Genomic DNA, 19,732 nt, shown 5'->3' on the forward strand with positions numbered 1-19,732 from the left:
GGAACCAAACCTGCTGACAGCGTGATCTGAAACCTTGCGCTTTCTAGAACTGTGGGACAATAGATTTCAGTTTGTGGTATTTTGGTATGGCAGCCCTAGCACACCAATATGGCAAGACAGAAAGAGAAAGAGTGGGAATTAGACAGGAAAGCCCCTAGGCAGACAAAGAACCTTAACACATGCAGGGGTGGAACCTGAAGCAGTCAGCTGTGAATGCTTTATGAAGACTTTGCTTAAAAGCCTGAATTTTCCTTCTCCTCAGTAATATTTTAAAATATTAAATTAACTCAACCCCATCTACTCTCAATTTTTCCAGTAAAACAGACATTCAAAACATTTGTGCTGTGCTTCGTGTATCCCAAAGATTATAGGTAAACCACTCCCAGTTTCCTTTACACGAAAACTGCCAACTGTCAAAACATTAAGTATCTATTGATGTTCTCAATGTTAGAATTCTTTTGTCTACCAGAAGTCGGCAAGAGACATGGACAATGTCACAAATCTGAAAACTCTGCAAAGGGATCTCATACAGAGTAACAGCTGCTCTACAGCCATTTATCCTGGGGGTTGGGTGCAGTGGGGTTACTAAGTGCCGTGGGTCAGAGGTCACTTACTGGTTAGGTGGACATCGAGACAAGAGAATACTGGCCTTTGCTATCAATTTCACCTATTTCTGAAAATAAGTCATACTCCTTCTTTGGAGAAAAACATTCTGTTGCATATGCTTATATTCCTGTCAAGGATGTAGAAGAATGTAATTACATTTACCTTCCCCTATTGAAAATAAGATGAAACAGGTCGGGGAGAGAAAGTGGAAAGAAAGTGGAAATGACAAGCTTCATAAACTGGCACTAGTAACTTTAGGTGAATCTTTTCATTAATCCAACTCTATGAATGAAAGAAAACTTATTTCAGCCACTGGGGGGAAAAAAGTGGTAAAATGACTATAGATTAAGAATGGAAAGAAAGCACAAATATTAGAAAATAATACCATGAGGCTTATCCATAAGTGACGAAGCCGCAGTTGACCCTAGCTGTCATACACTCTGTGACCACGAAATTCCACACATATATTTTAGTAATTATGCTTTCATATAAAGTGATTTTTAGAAGTTTAACCAAAAGCAATTCCTTGGGAAGCTAAGCTGCTAACGTCCTACATCTTCCTTCCACAAGTTCAGTTCAGTACCTTCTATCTGTGGCACTTCACCATGAAGCTTGGCTTTGCTGGAGAAAGGCGCATTCTGCAGCACTAACGCAAAGAGAGAGGGGATCAAGGACTGCAAAGCGGAAAGATACATGTGGAGCTTATGTTCATCCAGCCCGTGCTCTCCTTCCTGAAACATAAGGAGGTGGAAGCTAGTTTTAGTCTGCTGAAATTAAGTGTTTATAATGCTCTTCCTTTCTGTGGCCATTAATTAAAAAATTAAGAATCTGTATGTTAGACTCATAGCACAACACCTAATGGAGATATCCATGAATCTTTTCTTAATTTCTCTAAGTACAGGAAAATGTGAGGAAGCACTGAGGCACTATAGTAAGCAATATAATCTTTTCTATGGAAAACTTCAGGGTGAACATCGGTCATTACCATTTGTATGAAACTTCTTTTATAGGCTTTCTTTTTTTTTCCCCCCAATATTTATTTATTTTTGAGACAGAGAGAGAGCACAAGCGGCAGAGGGGCAGGGAGAGAGGGAGACACAGAATCTGAATCAGGCTCCAGGCTCTGAGCTGTCAGCGCAGAGCCTGACGCGGGGCTCGAACTCACAGACCCAGAGATCATGACCTGAGCCGAAGTCGGACGCTTAACCCACTGAGCCACCCAGGTGCCCCCAGGCTTTTCTTCTTTCAAGAGGGTCTTATTCTTTGAAATTTTGTAAGTCAGGATAAAGAAATTAAAGTGAGTTATAGGAATCACTTTAACTGTTCAACTGTTGAACCAGCAACAGCCTTGGCTATTTTCCTTCTCCTACATCCGATCTCCTTTTACAGATTTGGTAGCATCTGTATGTGCCAGCACTGAAAGGACTTTAAAATACTTCGATGCATAGATGAAAGGTAGGAGAAAAAAAATTCAAAAGGAAACAAAAGAGATAACGGAAAGAAAAAAAGAGTAAAAGGGTTAGTATGGTACACAGAAACCACATGTTAAAGTGAAAAATAGAATCATTACAGATAAAAGTGTTTACTAATAAATACATTATATTATATTACTAATATTATAAAAGCTATGTCAGAGATACCAGATATATGAGTTACACACTATCAAGTTCTAAATTAATCTCTTCATGGAAGGATTACTAGCTACGCTGAATACTTCAGGTACATCTAATAGCAAAATAGAATTAACCATGTTATGAAATGGAACTTAAGAAAAACAAGGTATGGATAAATCTCAGGTAGAAAGAATACAAACATTTAAAGAATACTTAAAAAATTTCCCAGGTTTCATAAAAATGAGTATTTTCCAGTCTAGTTGTTTGTTTACAGTTTTTCTTAACTACCCAACTTGAAATTTATAGAAAAAAAAGCCCAATTTTTAAATTAAATAAATACATATAAGACTGTCTACAGAGTAGTTACTATGCAAGAGCCTTAAAGATTCTTTAAAATTTGGGGGCAGAACGGGTAAGAGTTAGGTGTCAGTGACCAATATCAGAGCCTGGTTCCATCATCTGACAGCTGTAAGACCTTGGGCAAGCTACCAAAATGCTCAGTTTCCACACCAAAACCAAAATATAATTCAAAGGGTTATAAGAATGACATAATATATATTATTTATACAGTATCTCCCTTAATGCACATAAGAGGCATTAAAGAAATGTTAGTTTTTCTTCTAGACTCTAAGAGGGACTTTTAGTACAAAAATTAGATCAGGAAGTTACTACATTTCTATAAACTGTATAAATAAAGAAAGCATTTACCCTGAGAAGTTTTTCTATCTTGTTCAGCAATGTAGGTATAAGATGAGACTGTAAATTTCCAAGTTCTGTAGTCCAGGCAGCATAGGCCGGTAAAAATACTTGATGTGTTGCACTAACTACTCTTTCTGAGGGATCACCCAAGGCTGAGAGCAGCAATTCAAAACCCTGCCAAAATGAAACAGGTAAAATTTAGATTTTTCAAAGAATAAATTAAAAAAAAGCAATGAAGTATATACACTGTAGTACATGTAGAGAACACTTTAAGCAAGAAAGAAAGCCATCCATAACCCTATCCTTCCCATTTTCTTTAAAGAAAATGTCATGTATCCACTGAAGCGGAAACCAAACAGAAATGGTGGTAAACATGGCACGCTTTTTGCCAATTTCTTGCCACAAAACCATGGGAGATACTATCAATGAATCATAGTGCTCTTTCTTTTGAATCGAAATAAAACCAGGTGGCTAACTGCAATGGGTGAACACTGGCATGCCTAGCAGCTCTACTATAAATTATCATGTAGCTGAATCAGAGATTTGGAATATTAAATTGTTTGGAATTTTATAATGAAGTAAATGGGGTTCATTGTGAAAAACATACCTGTTGGTATTTGTCTGGATCATCAATGTATCCCATAATGATGCCAAGGCTTTTGATCACAGCTTCTCTTACTAAATCTGCCTTATCTTCCATTAACATTTGTTGCAACATTGAGAGAACCAAGGAGCTACGGATTTCTTTCTGAAAGTAAACAAACACATGTTTTTACTATTTATTTTATACTAGCGGCAGAAAAGTATATAAGATAATACAACAGACACTCACACATTCAAAAATCCAGATGAAAGATACATTAATTTTTGCTAACTTTCCTTTAAGTCTTCATTTTCCAAAGACATAAAACATTACAGATACAGCTTAAGTTTCACTCTCCTCCACCCTTCCTCTCTAAAGATAACATCTACACTGAATTTGGTATCAATTGTCTCCCAATACATACCTGCAACTCTTTCAAACCCTACAGCACATAGTAACATAGTAGCAAGCACTTCTGGAAAATTGACAAAGTCAACCCTCTGCTATAAACCAACAATGACTCTTCTACAGCTCCCTGTTTACCTCAGAGAAGAGCTCTCAGAGTTAGAACAGGAGGGTTACAAACTCCACTCTGGTTAATCAAAACATTTGCTGGGGTAGAAGTGTTGCAAACATTATAAAATCCTGGTGTTCCCATTTGTTTGAAGAACTGAGAAAAAAACTTCAAACAGGATGATACAATATGGGAGTAAACTTACAAAGACTTCAAAGGGAACTGCGCTGCTATTCTCAGAGGCAATTATTTAATATAATGGCAACCACTGTTGTGTCTTAATTTCACACAGTTCTTTTTTGTTAAAGAATATTTTAGCCTAATTAATGGCTGAAAGTAAAATAAAGAGCTATTGCTATGCAAATTCTTCCCCTTTCTTCCCTTCTTCGCACCATTGTAATTTGATCAATTTATAAAATTCTTCAAACCCAAACTTGTTTACATATAATGGTTAGAATAAAATAGCGGTAGAAGATGACCATTTTCATAAATTCACAGTGTGATTTTAGTATTCAGGGCAAGATCTGCAGTCATTTTTTTCTTTTTAATTTTTTTAATGTTTATTTCTGAGAGAGAGGCAAGAGACAGAGTATGAGCAGGGAAGGGGCAGAGACAGATGGAGCCACAAAATTCGAAGCAGGCTCCAGGCTCCTAGCTGTCCGCACAGAGCCCGACGCGGGGCTTGAACTCATGAACTGTGAGATCATAACCTGAGCCGAAGTCAGATGCCCAACCGACCGAGCCACCCAGGTGCCCCTGCAGTTATTTTTAAAGGACCTAGTTTTTAGGGGCTCCTGGGTGGCTCACTCGGTTGAGCGTCCGACTTCAGCTCAGGTCATGATCTCACAGCTCGTGAGTTTGAGCCCTGCATCGGGCTCTGTGCTGACAGCTCGGAACCGGGAGCCTGTTTCAGATTCTGTGTCTCCCTCTCTCTCTGCCCCTAACCCACTCACATTTTGTCTCTGTCTCTCTGAAAAATAAATAAACATTAAAAAAAATTTTTTTAATGACCTACTTTTTGCTTTGACTTCTTAGAAACAAAAATATATATGATTTTAGCACATTTTGGACACATTTAGGTTGGTGAATATGTCTTTTAGTACAGCCCTGTTTACTTATCCTTTAGGATAAAAACTGCCCCCAAACTGCCTGGAAGATCTTCAAATGGCTTCTTGGTTGGTATCAGCATGGGCAACAGGACAGAAGTTAAGTAAACTTCAGCCGGGTATTTGCTTCACATTGATCTGGACTGAGGTCAGCTGTGGCAGTTAGATTCAGTAGGCCACAGGGAACCCACAGGACAAATCAGGAGGCATTACTCCACGTAAGCCATGACCATGCGTATTTTACTGTGATCAACTGCAGCGAGGTATAAGGCAAGTGAGATCCATGGAGGAAACAGTAAGTCTGTTATTAATACTGCTTAACATTCTGGTATCAGGGGCAGCGCAGAACAGCTTTTTTAGCCCCTTTGTGTTTGTGATGTTCTTCATCTGTCTTGGAACAGTAAATAAAAGGATGTGCCAACCTACTCGTAATCTGTCTATATGATTTATCACAACAACAAGATACTGGTTTTCTCCTATAATATAGGAGAATATTAAAAAAGATTTCACCATACCCCGATCCTGGTAAAGGTATGGTAAAATAGGAACTCCAATGTACTGATGACAGGAGTATAAATCTGTGCTATCTTGGTTCAGGGCAATTTAACACTGTCAAAAATGCAAATGCTGAAAGAGGCAAAATGTGGCGGTATTAACAGTATGAAAAATTTAAAAAAATACATAGATACCTACACAAGAACCTCTCAATAGTGTTTACTGTCAGGGATTAAGAACATTGTATATAGTATGATTAATTTTGGGTGAGAAAAATTCAAATATAAAAATGCAAACTGTTACATGCTTAGATTTTTATTTTCTATAAGAATTGATTAAAAACTATCAACGGTAGGGGCGCCTAAGTGGTTCAGACAGTTCGGTGGCCAACTTTTGATTTCAGCTCAGGTTATGTTGCCAGGGTCGTGGAATGAGCACGGAGCCTACTTAAGATTCTCTCTGCCTGTCCCTCTGCCCCTCTTAAAAGGAAAAAAAGTTTTTAAGAAAAACTGGCAGTTCTTACAGGAAGGTGGGGTGCCAATGCTCCACAGGATTCTGCTACAAGTAGACGTCTTTCCGGATATTTGTGGTTAATCTAGAGTAAAAAATAAATAAATCAAACATGAACAACAGAACCTCCTTTCTTCCAACAGAGTTATTTTTCACAATAAATCCTGTTAAGAATGCAATAAAGCTTCTTTTTTTTCCACTTCTGGGGATCCCTGTGTGGCTATAACTGGATCAGGAATAAGGGATTCAGAGAGAGCCTAAAAAATGAGGTCACAAGGGTCATCTGTTAAAGAAAAAAGGATAAAGCAAAGATGAAAATGTGGCAAGGTGTCTAGAGATTGTGGGCTTGCCTACAGCTAGGTTTTCCTTAGGATGTCAGGAGCAATTTTCTCCAGCCCTAGAAACATTAGTTTATATTTAAATTTGAAAAACCCACCTTCTGAATATGACAGACATGGCTTATTAATAGGTGCCAGGAATAACTCATCAGTTCTCTTTTCCAACTAAGGGATTTGGAAGTAAGTCAATGATTTAACCAGAACCCTTGACTAGTGATATGATTTTGTTTTTAAAGTAAGCAGACTTCAATCCACTCCTGTTTGTATACGCAAGATGATGGGGCTTTGCTGTGATGACTACACTGAACCATAACAAAAATAACAGAAAAATGACACATACTGGGTTTTGTTCCCATATGTCTTCTTCATAGAATATAAATCTTTCCTTGACTGGAAAAGAAGTATATCTGTTCTCATATTCCCATATGAAAAGGTGACATAATTCATTAATGTATTGGATGCCTAAAATTAAGAAAAGAAATTACATAGCAATCTACTGGGCAACAGATTGGAGGTAGTCGGCTAGATAGATCCCCGATATCCATGTTTATTCAGGTTATAGAAGAGGTGGTGGTAAAGATGTTTATAACTAATATCTGTAAATCAAATTTAATCTAGAAATAGTAATCCTGAAAGCAGAATGGTTTGGATGTCAAAGTATGCTGTACATAAACTTTCATTTTGCTTCTTTAGTCTAGCTCAGTGAGCCTTAAAATTAAATGTACATACAAAAATCAATTGTATTTCTTTGTATTGCAACCAATATTAAATTAAACTAAGAAAATTCTGTTTGCAAGTATCAGAAAGAATAAAATATTTAGGAATCAGTTGAACAGAAAAGTATAAAAATTATACTCTGAAAACCACAAAACATCACTGAAAGAAAATTTAAAGGAACTAAATAGATGGAAAGACATCCTAAATTCATGGTTTGGAAGGCTCACATTGTTAAGATGGCAATATTCTCCATACTGATCTACAGAGTCCTCATGAAAATTCCAGACGGCTTCTGGCAGAAACTAACAAATTCATCCTAAAATTCACATGGAAATTCAAGGGACCCAGAATAGCCAAAATAATCTTGGAAGTATGGGAACTAATAAGTTCAAAGGGTTGGAGTTTCTTTTTGGGGTGATAAAACTGTTCTAAAATCGATCGTAGTGATGGTTGCACAAGTCTGTGGGCACACTAAACACCACTGAAGTGTGCACTTTAAATGGGTGTAAGGTATCTGAGTATCTCAATAAAGCTCAATAGGAAGAAAAGGAAATAGAAAAAACTGTTAAATACTATATGTACATATAAATAATGGTACAGAATTGTAAATTCAAAGTTGTATATGTTGTTTCTAAGTTAATGTGACTTTCAATGATTACAGCCTCATCCTAAATTAGCATGCACTATAACCTACAGGGGACATAAAGGACTGTCACAGACAGCAGGACTATATATAATGTTCCTTTTACATATTTAATTTAGATCAAACTCTAATAAATTTTAAAGAAGAAAATGAATACTCAAAGAAATTAGGAATAGAATTCTAAAAGAGCATACACTTTACTGATATTCCAGAGACCAGTATTTTTAAAGCACAAGTGACTATGTTATTATAAATAAGGCCATGACATTTGCCTTTATAAGAAATTCACCTTTTTTAAGGTGGATAAATAACCCGCTTAATGACTAAACATCAAGTCTAGAAAGTCAATGATCCTGAGTTCTACATAGGACTGGAATATTAAAATTCAATATAAAACCAAAAGTACTGTTAGTAGATAGTGAGTTGGATTATAAATACAAAAACTTCCCACGTCAACAGTTTACATTTCATATTCTGTATAGATTTGCAATATATACAAGTATATAATACATATATTATTTCTATTACCTACACACATGCACACACACATGCACACCCACACCCACACACACCCAGCCTTCTTGCTCTCTCTTGAATTCACTGAGCACGCCCCTGAGGGCTTTTGTATTTGCAGTAACTCACTTCATTCAGATCCTTGCCTAAACATCACTTTCTCAGGGATTCCTGCTCTGCCCTCTTTCTAAAATAGCATTCTCCATCATTCTCTAACCCTTATCCTGCTTTATTTTTCTTCACAGTTTATAGTAATACAAGACATATCATTTATTTGTTTATTCTTATCTCCCCATGAAAAGGTCTCTGTCTTTTGTTTACCACTGTACCTGTCATTGGAACTAGTTCCTTAAGTATCTGTTGGAAGAATGAATAAAAGCAAGGCATCCCAGAGCACTCTTAAGTGCTATTAAATCACTGTGCTGGACTACAGAAAAAGCAGCATAATTTAGATCCCACATAATTCCACTAATTCCTAGTGGCATTTAAAAAAGAAAATGTGAACACTTATAATAAACTAGAGTATAACAGCTAGGAGAAAACGCCATACAGTTATTTACCTGTTCCCAGCACTGCGGTAAAAGTTCAGCTTCTACACGTGTTGGTCCAACATGGCGTGCAAACGCCACACAACCTGTCAGTATCATTTGCCTGAAAAATAATACAAATGAATAAAGACTTATACTTACATTAGAAAGCACAGCTAGGACTAAGGGTTCAAAAGAGTCAGCTCTGGTAGCTCAGTCAGTTAAGCACCCACTCTTGATTTCGGCTCAGGTCATTATCTCATGGTTTGTGGGTTCGAGCCATGTGTTGGGCTCTGTGCTGACGGTGCGGAGCCTGCTTGGAATTCTCTCTCTCCCTCTCCCCTGCTGGCTCGCTCTCTTTCTCTCTTAACATTCTTTTTTTTTTTTTTAAATTTTTTTTTTCAACGTTTATTTATTTTTGGGATAGAGAGAGACAGAGCATGAACGGGGGAGGGGCAGAGAGAGAGGGAGACACAGAATCGGAAACAGGCTCCAGGCTCTGAGCCATCAGCCCAGAGCCCGACGCGAGGCTCGAACTCACGGACCGCGAGATCGTGACCTGGCTGAAGTCGGACGCTTAACCGACTGCGCCACCCAGGCGCCCCTCGCTCTCTTTCTCTCTTAAAAGTAAATAAACAATGGGGCGCCTGGGTGGCTCAGTCAGTTAAGTGTCCAATTCTTCGTTTTGGCTCAGGTCATGGTCTCATGGTTTCGTGAGTTCAAGCCCCACATTGGGCTCTGCACTGGCAGCACGGAGTCTGCTTGGGATTCTCTCTCTCTCCCTCTCTCTGCCCCTCCCCCACTTATGTTGTCTCGGTCTCAAAATAAACTTAAAATAAATAAATAAACAAATATTAAAAAAAAAAAGCAGCTCTGTAATTCACACCACACACAGTACTTTTGTACAATCAAATTAGACTTTTCTTACAATGGACTAGGTTGCCGCCAAGAGGATGAGTTCCTTAAGACTCGTTCTTCCAACAGTGGTAACACCATTTGTGAGATGTTGTGAAGTTATCCTCTATTGGTGTGAAGTTGAATCTCATAACCTCCTAAATGAACTTCCCATCCATGCATTCTAAGATAGTATGTCTAATGCTTCAGCATCTAAGAACTTCAGTTTCTAGCCACTAAAACAATCAGTGATTATTCCCCCAGTATTTCTTTCTTTTTTTTTTTAATTTTTAATGTTTATTTTTGAGAGAGAGGGACAGAGTTCAAGCGGGGAAGAGGCAGAGAGAGAAGGAGACACAGAATCCGAAGCAGGCTCCAGGCTCTGAGCCTTCAGCACAGAGCCCGATGAGGGGCTCGAACCCACAAACTGTGAGATCATGACCTGAGCTGATGTCAGATGCTCAACTGACTGAGCCACCCAAGTGCTCCTATTCCCCCAGTATTTCTATAATTCAAAACTAGGGTATCATATTAGTAAAATGATATTTCTTTTTTTTTAATTTTTTATTAAGTTTATTTATTTTGAGAGAGAGAGAGAGCACAAGCAGGGGAGGGACAGAGAGAGGGAGAGATAGAATCCCAGCAGACTCTACATCATCAGCACAGAGCCTGATGTGGGGCTCAAACTCACTAACTGTGAGATCATGACCTGGGCCAAGATCAAGAGTCAGATACTCAACCAACTGTGACACCCAGGCACTCCCAGTAAAATGCTATTTCTTACATTTTTAAAAGTTAATTTAGTTATTTTGACAGAGAGAAGGCATGTGTGAGTGGGGGAGGGGCAGAGAGAGAGGGAGAGACAATCCCAAGCAGGCTCTGGGCTGTCAGCGTGCAGCCCAACATGGGGCGTGATCTCACAAACCAAGAGATCGTGACGTGAGCCGAAATCAAGAGTCAGACGCTTAACCAGTTGAGTCCCCATAAGCTGATATTTGCACCAGTAAAATGGTATTTCTAACATCAGAATTTTATACCCAAGGTAACTGCAGTAGGCAGCTTCTGACATGGTTCCTAATGATGTTCACCTCCCAATATTCATGCTGTTGTAGACTGGACCTAATGACCTGCTTCCAGTGAACAGAATAATGGGTGAAGTGATGGGATGTCTTTTCTGAGATTAGGTTACAAAAGTCTGTGATATCCAGCATTGGACCCTTTCTACTGCCTTCTCAGCTGGCATGCTTTGATAAAGTATGTAGCCATTCTGGAGAGGCCCATGCGGCAAGGAACTGAAGGAAATTCTGGCCAAAAGCTGGTGAGAAACTGAGGCCCTCAGTTCAAAAACCCATGAGAAACTGAATCTTGCTAATGACCAACTATGTGAATAAACTCAGAAGCAAATCCTTCCAAGTTGAGCCTTGACAGGACCAGCCCAGGCAACATGTGGATTACAGCCTTATTAGAGACCCGGAAGCAAGGACCCAGACTGACTCACACTAACTACAATATAAAAAATCAGTGTTATTTTAATTTGCAGACAACATGATACTCTATGTAGAAAACCCGAAAGACTCCACCAAAAAATTGCTAGAATACATGAATTCAGCAAAGCGACAGGATATAAAATCAACGTGCAGAATTCTGCTGCATTTCTATACACCAATAATGGAGTAGCAGAAAAAGAAATCAAGGAATCGACCCCATTTGCAATTGCACCAAAAACAGTAAGATATCTAGGAATAAACCTAACCAAAGAGGTAAGATTCATGTTCCGAAAACTATACACACTTGTGAAAGAAATTGAAGAGGACACAAAGAAATGGAAAAACATTCCACGCTCAGGATTGGAAGAACAAACATTGTTAAAATGTCTATACTACCCAAAGCAATCCCTATCAAAACACCACCAGCATTTTTTGCAGAGCCAGCACAAACAATCCTAAAATTTGTATGGAACCACAAAAGACTCTGAATAGCCAAAGCAACCCTGAAAAAGGAAACCAAAGCTGGAGGCATCATGATTCCAGATTTCAAGCTATATTACAAGCTGTAGTCATTAAGACAGTATGATACTGGTACAAAAACAGACATATAGATCGATGGAACAGAATACAGAACCCAGAAATGGACCCACAACTATATAGTCAACTCATCTTTGACAAAGCAGGAAGGAATATCCAATGGAAAAGAGACAGTCTCTTCAACAAATGGTGCTGGGAAAACTGAATGGCGACATGCAGAAGAATGAAACTGGACCACTTTCTTACACCATACACAAAAATAAATTCGAAATGGATGAAGACCTAAACGTGAGACAAGAAACCATCAAAATCCTAGAGCAGAACACAGGCAGCAACTTCTTTGACCTTGGCCAGAGCAACTTCTTACTAGATAAGTCACCAAAGGCAAGGGACACGAAAGCAAACATGAACTACTGGGACTTCATCAAGATAAAAAGCTTCTGCACAGTAAAGGAAACAATCAACAAAACTAAAAGGCACAGTAAAGGAAACAATCAACAAAACTAAAAGGCAACCTATGGAATGGGAGAAGATATTTGTAAATGACATATCTGATAAAGGGTCAATATCCAAAATCTATAAAGAAACTTACCAAACTCAACACCCAAAAAACAAATAAGCCAGTTAAGAAATGGGCAGAAGATGGGACGCCTGGGTGACTCAGTCGGTTAAGTGTCCAACTTTGGCACAGGTCATGATCTCAGGGCTTGTGAGCCCGAATCGGGCTCTGTGCTGACAGCGTGGAGCCTGAAACCTGCTTCAGATTCTGTGTCCCTGTCTTGCTGTGCCCCTCCCCCATTCATGCTCTGTCTCTGTCTCTCTCTGTCTCAAGAATAAATACACATTAAAAAGAAAAAAAGAAAAAAAAAAAAAAGAAAAGAAATGGGCGGAAGACATGAATAGACACTTTTCCAAAGAAGACATCCAGATGGCTAACAGACACGTGAAAAGATGCTCAACATCGCTCATCATCTGGGAAATACAAATCAAAACCACAATGAGATATCACCTCACACTTGTCAGAATGGCTAAAATTAGGGGCTCCTGGGTGGTTCAACTGGTTAAGCACCTGACTCTTGATTTTGGCTCAGGCCATGATCTCATGGTTCTTGAGTTCGAGCCGTGCATTAGGCACTGTACTGTCAGTGCAGCACTGTCTGCCCCTCCCCTGCTCGGGCTCTCGTTCTCTCGTTCTCTCTCTCTCTCTCTCTCTCTCTCTCTCTCTCTCTCAAAAATAAACATTAAAAAAAATTAGTGATATCTTTGTGCTTAAAAAAAAAAAGAATGGCTAAAATTAACAACATAAGAAACAATAGTTGGCAAGGATGTGGAGAAAGGGGAACACTCTTGCACTGTTGGTAGGAATGCAAAATGGTGCAGCCACTCAAGAGAACAGTATGGCGGTTCCTCAAAAAACTAAAATTAGAACTACCCTATGATCCAGCCATTATACTATTAGGTATTTACCTAAAGGACACAAAAATACAGATTCGAAGGGGGCACATGGACTCCAATGTTTGTATCAGCATTATCAACGATAGATAAACTATGGAGAGAGCCCAAATTTCCACTGACTGCTGAATGGATAAAGATGTGGTGTGTACACACGTACACACACACACACACACACACACACACACACACGATGGAATTTTACTCAGCCATCAAAAAGAATGAAATCTTGCCATTTGCAATGATATGGATGGAGCTAAAATGTATTATGCTAAGTGAAATAACTAAATTAGAGAAAGATAATACCATACAATTTCACTCATATATGGAATTTAAGAAACAAAACAGATGAAAGTATGGGAAGGCGAGGAAAAAAAGAGAAGGAAACAAACCACAAGAGACTCTTAATGAAAGAGAACAAACTATGGGTTGACAGAGGGAGGTGGCTGGAAATGGGTTAGATGGGTGATGGGTATTAAGGAGGGCACTTGTGATGAGCATTGGGTGTTGTATGTAAGTGATGAATCACTGAATTCTACCCCTAAAACCAATATCGCACTGTATGTCAACTAAAATTTAAATTAAAAAAAAAAAAAAAGTCTTTCACTTTCAGCACTGTGGTACTATTATGGCGCCCCATCCCCCCCAAGGATACTTGGACCACACTTTGAGAATCACTTTGTTAGAGCAAACCTTTCTGTCTCTAGAAATAAGAATATCCTGTTTGCTTTGTATGTCCTTTGAATTTGGGTGCTCAGGCTTCAGAAATCAACTAATCACCAGCAATGTTGTTACCACAAAGCTGATGTAATGAGGAAGAAAACACCACCAAGATATCAATAATCGATTAAAGTTTTTTCTTTTTTGTTTTGGCTTCATAGTTATGAACAAACAAATCCTCTGCTATAAGAAATTTATTTTGGAAAGTTTTGAGCCTTAGAAAGATTCAAAATTAAAGTTAATAGTATATATGCTTCATGATTTGATTTTTGTATCTTCAATTATGCCTAGTGATTAAATTTCATATTGACTGTGAAAAAAAATGAGTGTTATTTTAAACCATATTCTTTTGGTGTAATGTGTCACAGAACAGTATATATTTAACCAATATAATAACTTCATTTGAATTGATACATTTGAAAGTTACAAGAGTTTAGAATTTTAAATATATTTTTTCACTCTTCAGAATGAAGTTCCATTTTAAATGACTTTAAAATGCAGAATTGTAATAAAATAAAACAAAACAAAACAAAATAAAATAAAATAAGATAAGATAAAATAAAATGCAGAATTGTAAGTTTTTCCATTTTTGGTTATCTAGTTCAAAATCGTAAAACCTGATGGAAAAATAAGTATGTTTTCTTTTTAATTTTTTTTAAGATTTATTTATTTTTGAGAGAGAGAGAGTGAGAGTGGGAGGGAGGAAGGGAGGGGCACAGAGAGAGGGGGTAGAGGATCCAAAGCAGCCTCTGAGCTGATAGCAGAGAGCCCGATGTGGAGCTTGAACCCATGAACCGTAAGATCATGACCTGAGCCGAAGTCTGACACTTAACCGCCTGAGCCACCCAGGTACCCCTTCAATAGATGTTTTAAAGTAGCCAACTTCAAGAAAAAGCAAATTAGAATGTTTTATTCACATTAATTATAGAAACGGCACTTGAAGCCCAAGCAATGCTCACTATTTCGCAATATAAGTCAACTTAAACCGAATAATAACTTTAAATTTCAATTTAATTTAGCCAGATTAACTATAACTATTCTCTCAGGTTGAGGAGAATAATGACAAAGAACATCTGGACAACAACGAGGAAAATGTTGAGCCAGTATATCTTCAGTGTATATTACAGCTTCTTCTCACTTACCACAATCTTGTATTTTTATCTATCTGATTCCCCTTTATATTTATATTATCATCTCCTATGCCTATTTCTCAATTCTTCCTTTGCTTTTGTATTTCCTACTTTGGGAAGGCAAATAACATGAATAAAAGAAAAATGGAGAAAGAAATTCCCAAGGTTTACGGACAGCTTTTTAGCTGCCTGTTCCCCAGTGAAAATTTCTTTAAAAAAAAATTTTTTTTTTTAACGTTTATTTATTTTTGGGACAGAGAGAGACAGAGCATGAACGGGGGAGGGACAGAGAGAGAGGGAGACACAGAATCGGAAACAGGCTCCAGGCTCCGAGCCATCAGCCCAGAGCCCGACGCGGGGCTCGAACTCACGGACCGCGAGATCGTGACCTGGCTGAAGTCGGACGCTTAACCGACTGCGCCACCCAGGCGCCCCCCCAGTGAAAATTTCTTAATATCTGAATATTGTTTTTTCCCCACTAGTGTGGGGAATGAGAAGGCACGTATATTGGTTTCATAAATGTTTGACTCTTTTAGTAAACGAACTTAGGTGAAATGTAGGCATTACAAACACTTGCATGAAACCCTCATGAGAAATGACTTTAAATCATGAGCCACCATCTACATAGTAAAGATACATCAACTTGTTGAAAAAATGTTAGGCCCCTGAAGGCAAACTTCTTAGCCAGCAAAGTTAATTCTAAAAAGTGTAACAGTTTTGAAATACAGATTGAAAACAGCAAAGGTCAGATAGCCTATCGATTATTAACAGCATTGGAAACAGGCTCCCGTAATGGTAAAAATAAATGTTCTCACTTGTACTAAATTGCAGGACAGGGATTATTTGACTAGTATTTGATGCAGGTAGGAATATGGTGGCAATTATGGTTGTTAGCAAAGAACTGGCAAAAAGCACCATTATTAAGCATAAAATGAAATTCTTCTTAGGAGACAAGCCTGAGATTTATTAAGTCAGGAAAAGTAGCAAGTGATTATATGACAAATACATTATGCTAACTTAAACATTCTGCTTTGTTAATTTGTTACTCACATTATACACCGTAAGTCGACTGATTAGTCTATTTCAGTAAATACTTTTGTATCTGTAAGGTAAAAAATTTAAGCGTGGGCACGAGTGCTGAATTCCTGACCTAGCTCAACCTGATGTAAGGCCAATAGGTACTTTTGGCCACCAGGTGGCAGCTATTAGCTTTCCATGCAGAGTATGAAAACAGCCTAGAGATCCGAGGTTTCTGCCTTGCAAATTTAAAAATAACAATGTAATAATGGTATTTAATTATTAAGTTGTCAAGATAGGGAAGAGTATTTTTCAAGGAGAAAAAATACTAATTTTCTTAGCACCATCAAACTGTCCCTAGAAAATTTTTAGTTTGCAATGAATAGTACTAATACAGTGACTTAATTTCCCTTCTTTTTCTTTCTTTCTTTTTTTAAAAAAATTTTAATGTTTGTTTATTTCTGAGAGAGAGAGAGACAGAGTACGAGTGAGGGAGGAGCAGAGAGAGGGAGACTTAGAATCCCAAGCAGGCTCCAGGCTCTGAGCTGTCAGCACAGAACCCGATGTGGGGCTTGAACCCATGAACCATGAGATCATGACCTGGGCCAAAGTCAGATGCTTAACCTACTGAGCCACCCAGGCGCCCCAAATTTCCCTTCTTTCTATTGGACTAGCATGTGAGGACTGCTGGTGTAGATTCATCTTGACTGGATCCTGAAAGGACATGTTCTCCACTTGCTCAGGTATATTTTGGTAAGAACAGGAAAGAGATATATACTCATAATGTTTTAAAATCTATATGACTATTTTTATTCTCGGAGTTAAGAGATACCTTGTATTTAAAATTTTGAGCTTTTACCCCCCCCCAAACCAAGAGCACACTGTATACACTGTATGTTAGCCAATTTGACAATAAATTGTATTAAAAAAAATAAAGACTTTGACTAGAATAGCAGACCAATTTTTGGAAAAGTGTTATACAGATTTTTACTGTTTATAAACATGGACTAGATCTAGGTCTTCCAAAATATGTTTAGGTCTTTTGTAATATTTGTAAGGTTTTAAAATATTTAACATCATTTGTAAGATTTATTCCTTGGAATCTTACCCTTTTTTCATGCTAATATAAATGGATGTGGTTGGACCTTGAGGACATTAAGCTAAGTGAGAAAATCAGACAAAGATGTATACTGTAAGACATCATTTATATGAGGAATTTTAGAAAGCTGAACTTGTAAAAAGAGAGTAAAATGGTAGTTACTGGGACTTGGGTGTGGAGGAACTGGGGATATGCTGTTTAAGGATACAAACTTGGAACTAATAGATAAATAAATGCTGGAAATATAGTGCACAGCACAGTGATTATAGTCATTAATATTGTATCATAAACTTCAAAGTTGATAAGAAGCTAGATCTTAATTGTTCTCCCTACAAAGAGATAATAATTATATGACATGATAGAGGTATTAGATAACACTTTGATGGTAATCATATTGCAATATATAAATGTATCAAATCAATCTACTGTATACCTTAAACTTACACAATGTTATATATTAATTATATCTCAATAAAAATAAGAAAAATTAAAATAAAAAAATAAAATTTTGAGCTTTAAGTGGCTCAGTTGGTTAAGCATCTGACTTTGACTCAGGTCATGATCTCATGGTTCATGGGTTGGAGTCCCAAGTCAGGCTCTGCTCTGATAGTACAGAGCCTGCTTGGGAGTCTCTCTCTCTCTCTCTCTCTCTCTTTCTGCCACTCACCCACTCACACTTTCTCTCTCTCTCAAACTAAATAAATAAACTTAAAAAAATATATATAAAATTTTGAGCTTTACTTGTTTTATGATTTTCCAACATTCTCAGATGAGGTAAAAAGTGACAGTCAGTAAAACAAGTATTGAATATGTAAAGTTATCTACCTAATCGTAAAGTACAATACTATTGTTTTGCAAAAGTGTAGGCAAAACTTTTCCATTAAGACAGAAAATTATAACAAAAAACATTTCAAATGCCCATATTTTACCATCCAGTGCTTAGTCAAACCTATTGACCCACAAGGATGTTCTGTTCACGTTCACACCTGCAGAGCTTCACTTAAAAGCTCCACCTTTATTTAAAGATTTTACTCTCTAAGGTAGACATCATTATCACTTGATCGCAACCTCTTCCCTGTTCTTCTGGGAAGTCATCTTGATGTGGGTCCCTTTACCACCCTCAGACAGAACTAATTTCTCCAATCAGGTATCAAGAGTTGTGAGCACTTGAGTCACGACAAACAAACAAAAAATATTATGCCCCTCTAGCCACATAGTAATTGGTTTACAGACAGCCCAATGATGCGGAAATTCATATATTAAATATTTTAGTTTTTGTGGAGCCTGTTAAGAAGCTGTGATCTATGTAATTCATCTGCGGGAAAAAGGGGGAATATTTAGGAGTTCTTAGAAATCACAAGTGAAAGATAAAGGCAAAGAAATATTTGAATTAGAAGTTTAAAGGTAACTAATATAAAAGTGTACAAATTCAACGTGAGTAACTGGAATAACAAGAACGAAGGCACTGCAGAACTCTGTGAATGAGGCCAGTGTTTCCTCTGTTTGTTAAAATAAACACCGGGACAGAAAGAAGGCATTTAGATTAAAATGCTAATCTTGGTGCCACATTAGTGAAATGAATCAATCAACATGATATTTATTTCCCAAAGAAGTAGTCATACCTACCTCTGCTCATCATCTGGCCTCTTGATCAAATTGAAAAGTATATGGAGAAGCTGATCTCTTTCTTTAGGCTCAGGATGTAGGCATGCTGTACACAATATGAGGGGAATCAACTCCTAAAGAAATATGAAGGTGGAAAAAGTCAAAGTAAAAATGCGTTGCAGAATATGCTCTTCCCCCAGAGTATTCTTAAATGGACGTTTAAAATGAAATAAATCACAACATACAAAAGAGCAAATTCTAACTCTGTAACATTGGTAATTCAAGAGAAAACACTGAAACATGTATTTATGTGGTGGTTGCAGAAAGGTGTGAATCACAATGTAATAAATAACGTTACTGAAGATTCAACTAACCTTATTTTCTTATCCAGTCCTTCCCAATCGTCTACTAGTTTTTGGACTATAGAACACTATAAGTTGACACAGGAATTTTGTTTTTGAAGGTGTTTTTAAACAAAAACTTGCAGAAGCTAGCTATCTTTTAAAGCTTGGAAAGGTAACAGAAAATCAAGATAACTCATCCCACTTCCGCAAGTACAGTATCATCTGTTTTTATTAAGATTACATATAAGTAGTAATTCTGTACCTTCTCACTTAACCCTATGGCTCATTAAAAAGAAGACCATTTCCATAAGTGTTCAATGCTCTCAGCACTGCTACAGAGTATCAGCAGACATGGTTTATGTTCAAATGGAGATTTTTAGTAATATCGTACTTGTTGCACATTCAACGTGCAGAGGTAAATTCAATATTTTGTAGGAAAGTAATAACAAAAGTTTATTTCTCTCTTCCAAAGAAATATTTAAACCAAATTTATTTCACATTTTAATTAAAGTAAGACAAAATTCTAATATATATGAAAAAGATATTAATGTTTTTCATTTTGGAATGGATTTTCAAATCTAAT

At 37.4% G+C, this 19,732-nt stretch overlaps 1 protein-coding gene across 9 annotated transcripts in view; it reads right to left on the minus strand.

Moving 5' to 3' along the window:
• The window catches only part of RELCH (RAB11 binding and LisH domain, coiled-coil and HEAT repeat containing), a 114,432-nt gene that overhangs the window by 42,833 nt on the left and 51,867 nt on the right, over positions 1 to 19,732 (minus strand). For all 9 annotated transcript variants that reach the window (XM_040478634.1, XM_040478630.1, XM_040478629.1 and 6 more), the window contains 6 exons: positions 18,827 to 18,939; positions 8,898 to 8,988; positions 6,140 to 6,211; positions 3,526 to 3,666; positions 2,928 to 3,092; positions 1,190 to 1,337 (listed from right to left, as the gene is read on the minus strand). In XM_040478634.1, the coding sequence (XP_040334568.1) occupies positions 1,190 to 1,337; positions 2,928 to 3,092; positions 3,526 to 3,666; positions 6,140 to 6,211; positions 8,898 to 8,988; positions 18,827 to 18,939 (730 nt within the window). The remainder of the gene's footprint in view (positions 1 to 1,189; positions 1,338 to 2,927; positions 3,093 to 3,525; positions 3,667 to 6,139; positions 6,212 to 8,897; positions 8,989 to 18,826; positions 18,940 to 19,732) is intronic.

This window comes from Herpailurus yagouaroundi, unplaced genomic scaffold (genome assembly GCF_014898765.1).
Source record: "Herpailurus yagouaroundi ecotype Mexico unplaced genomic scaffold, PumYag 142, whole genome shotgun sequence".
Taxonomy (NCBI): Eukaryota; Metazoa; Chordata; class Mammalia; order Carnivora; family Felidae; genus Herpailurus; species Herpailurus yagouaroundi.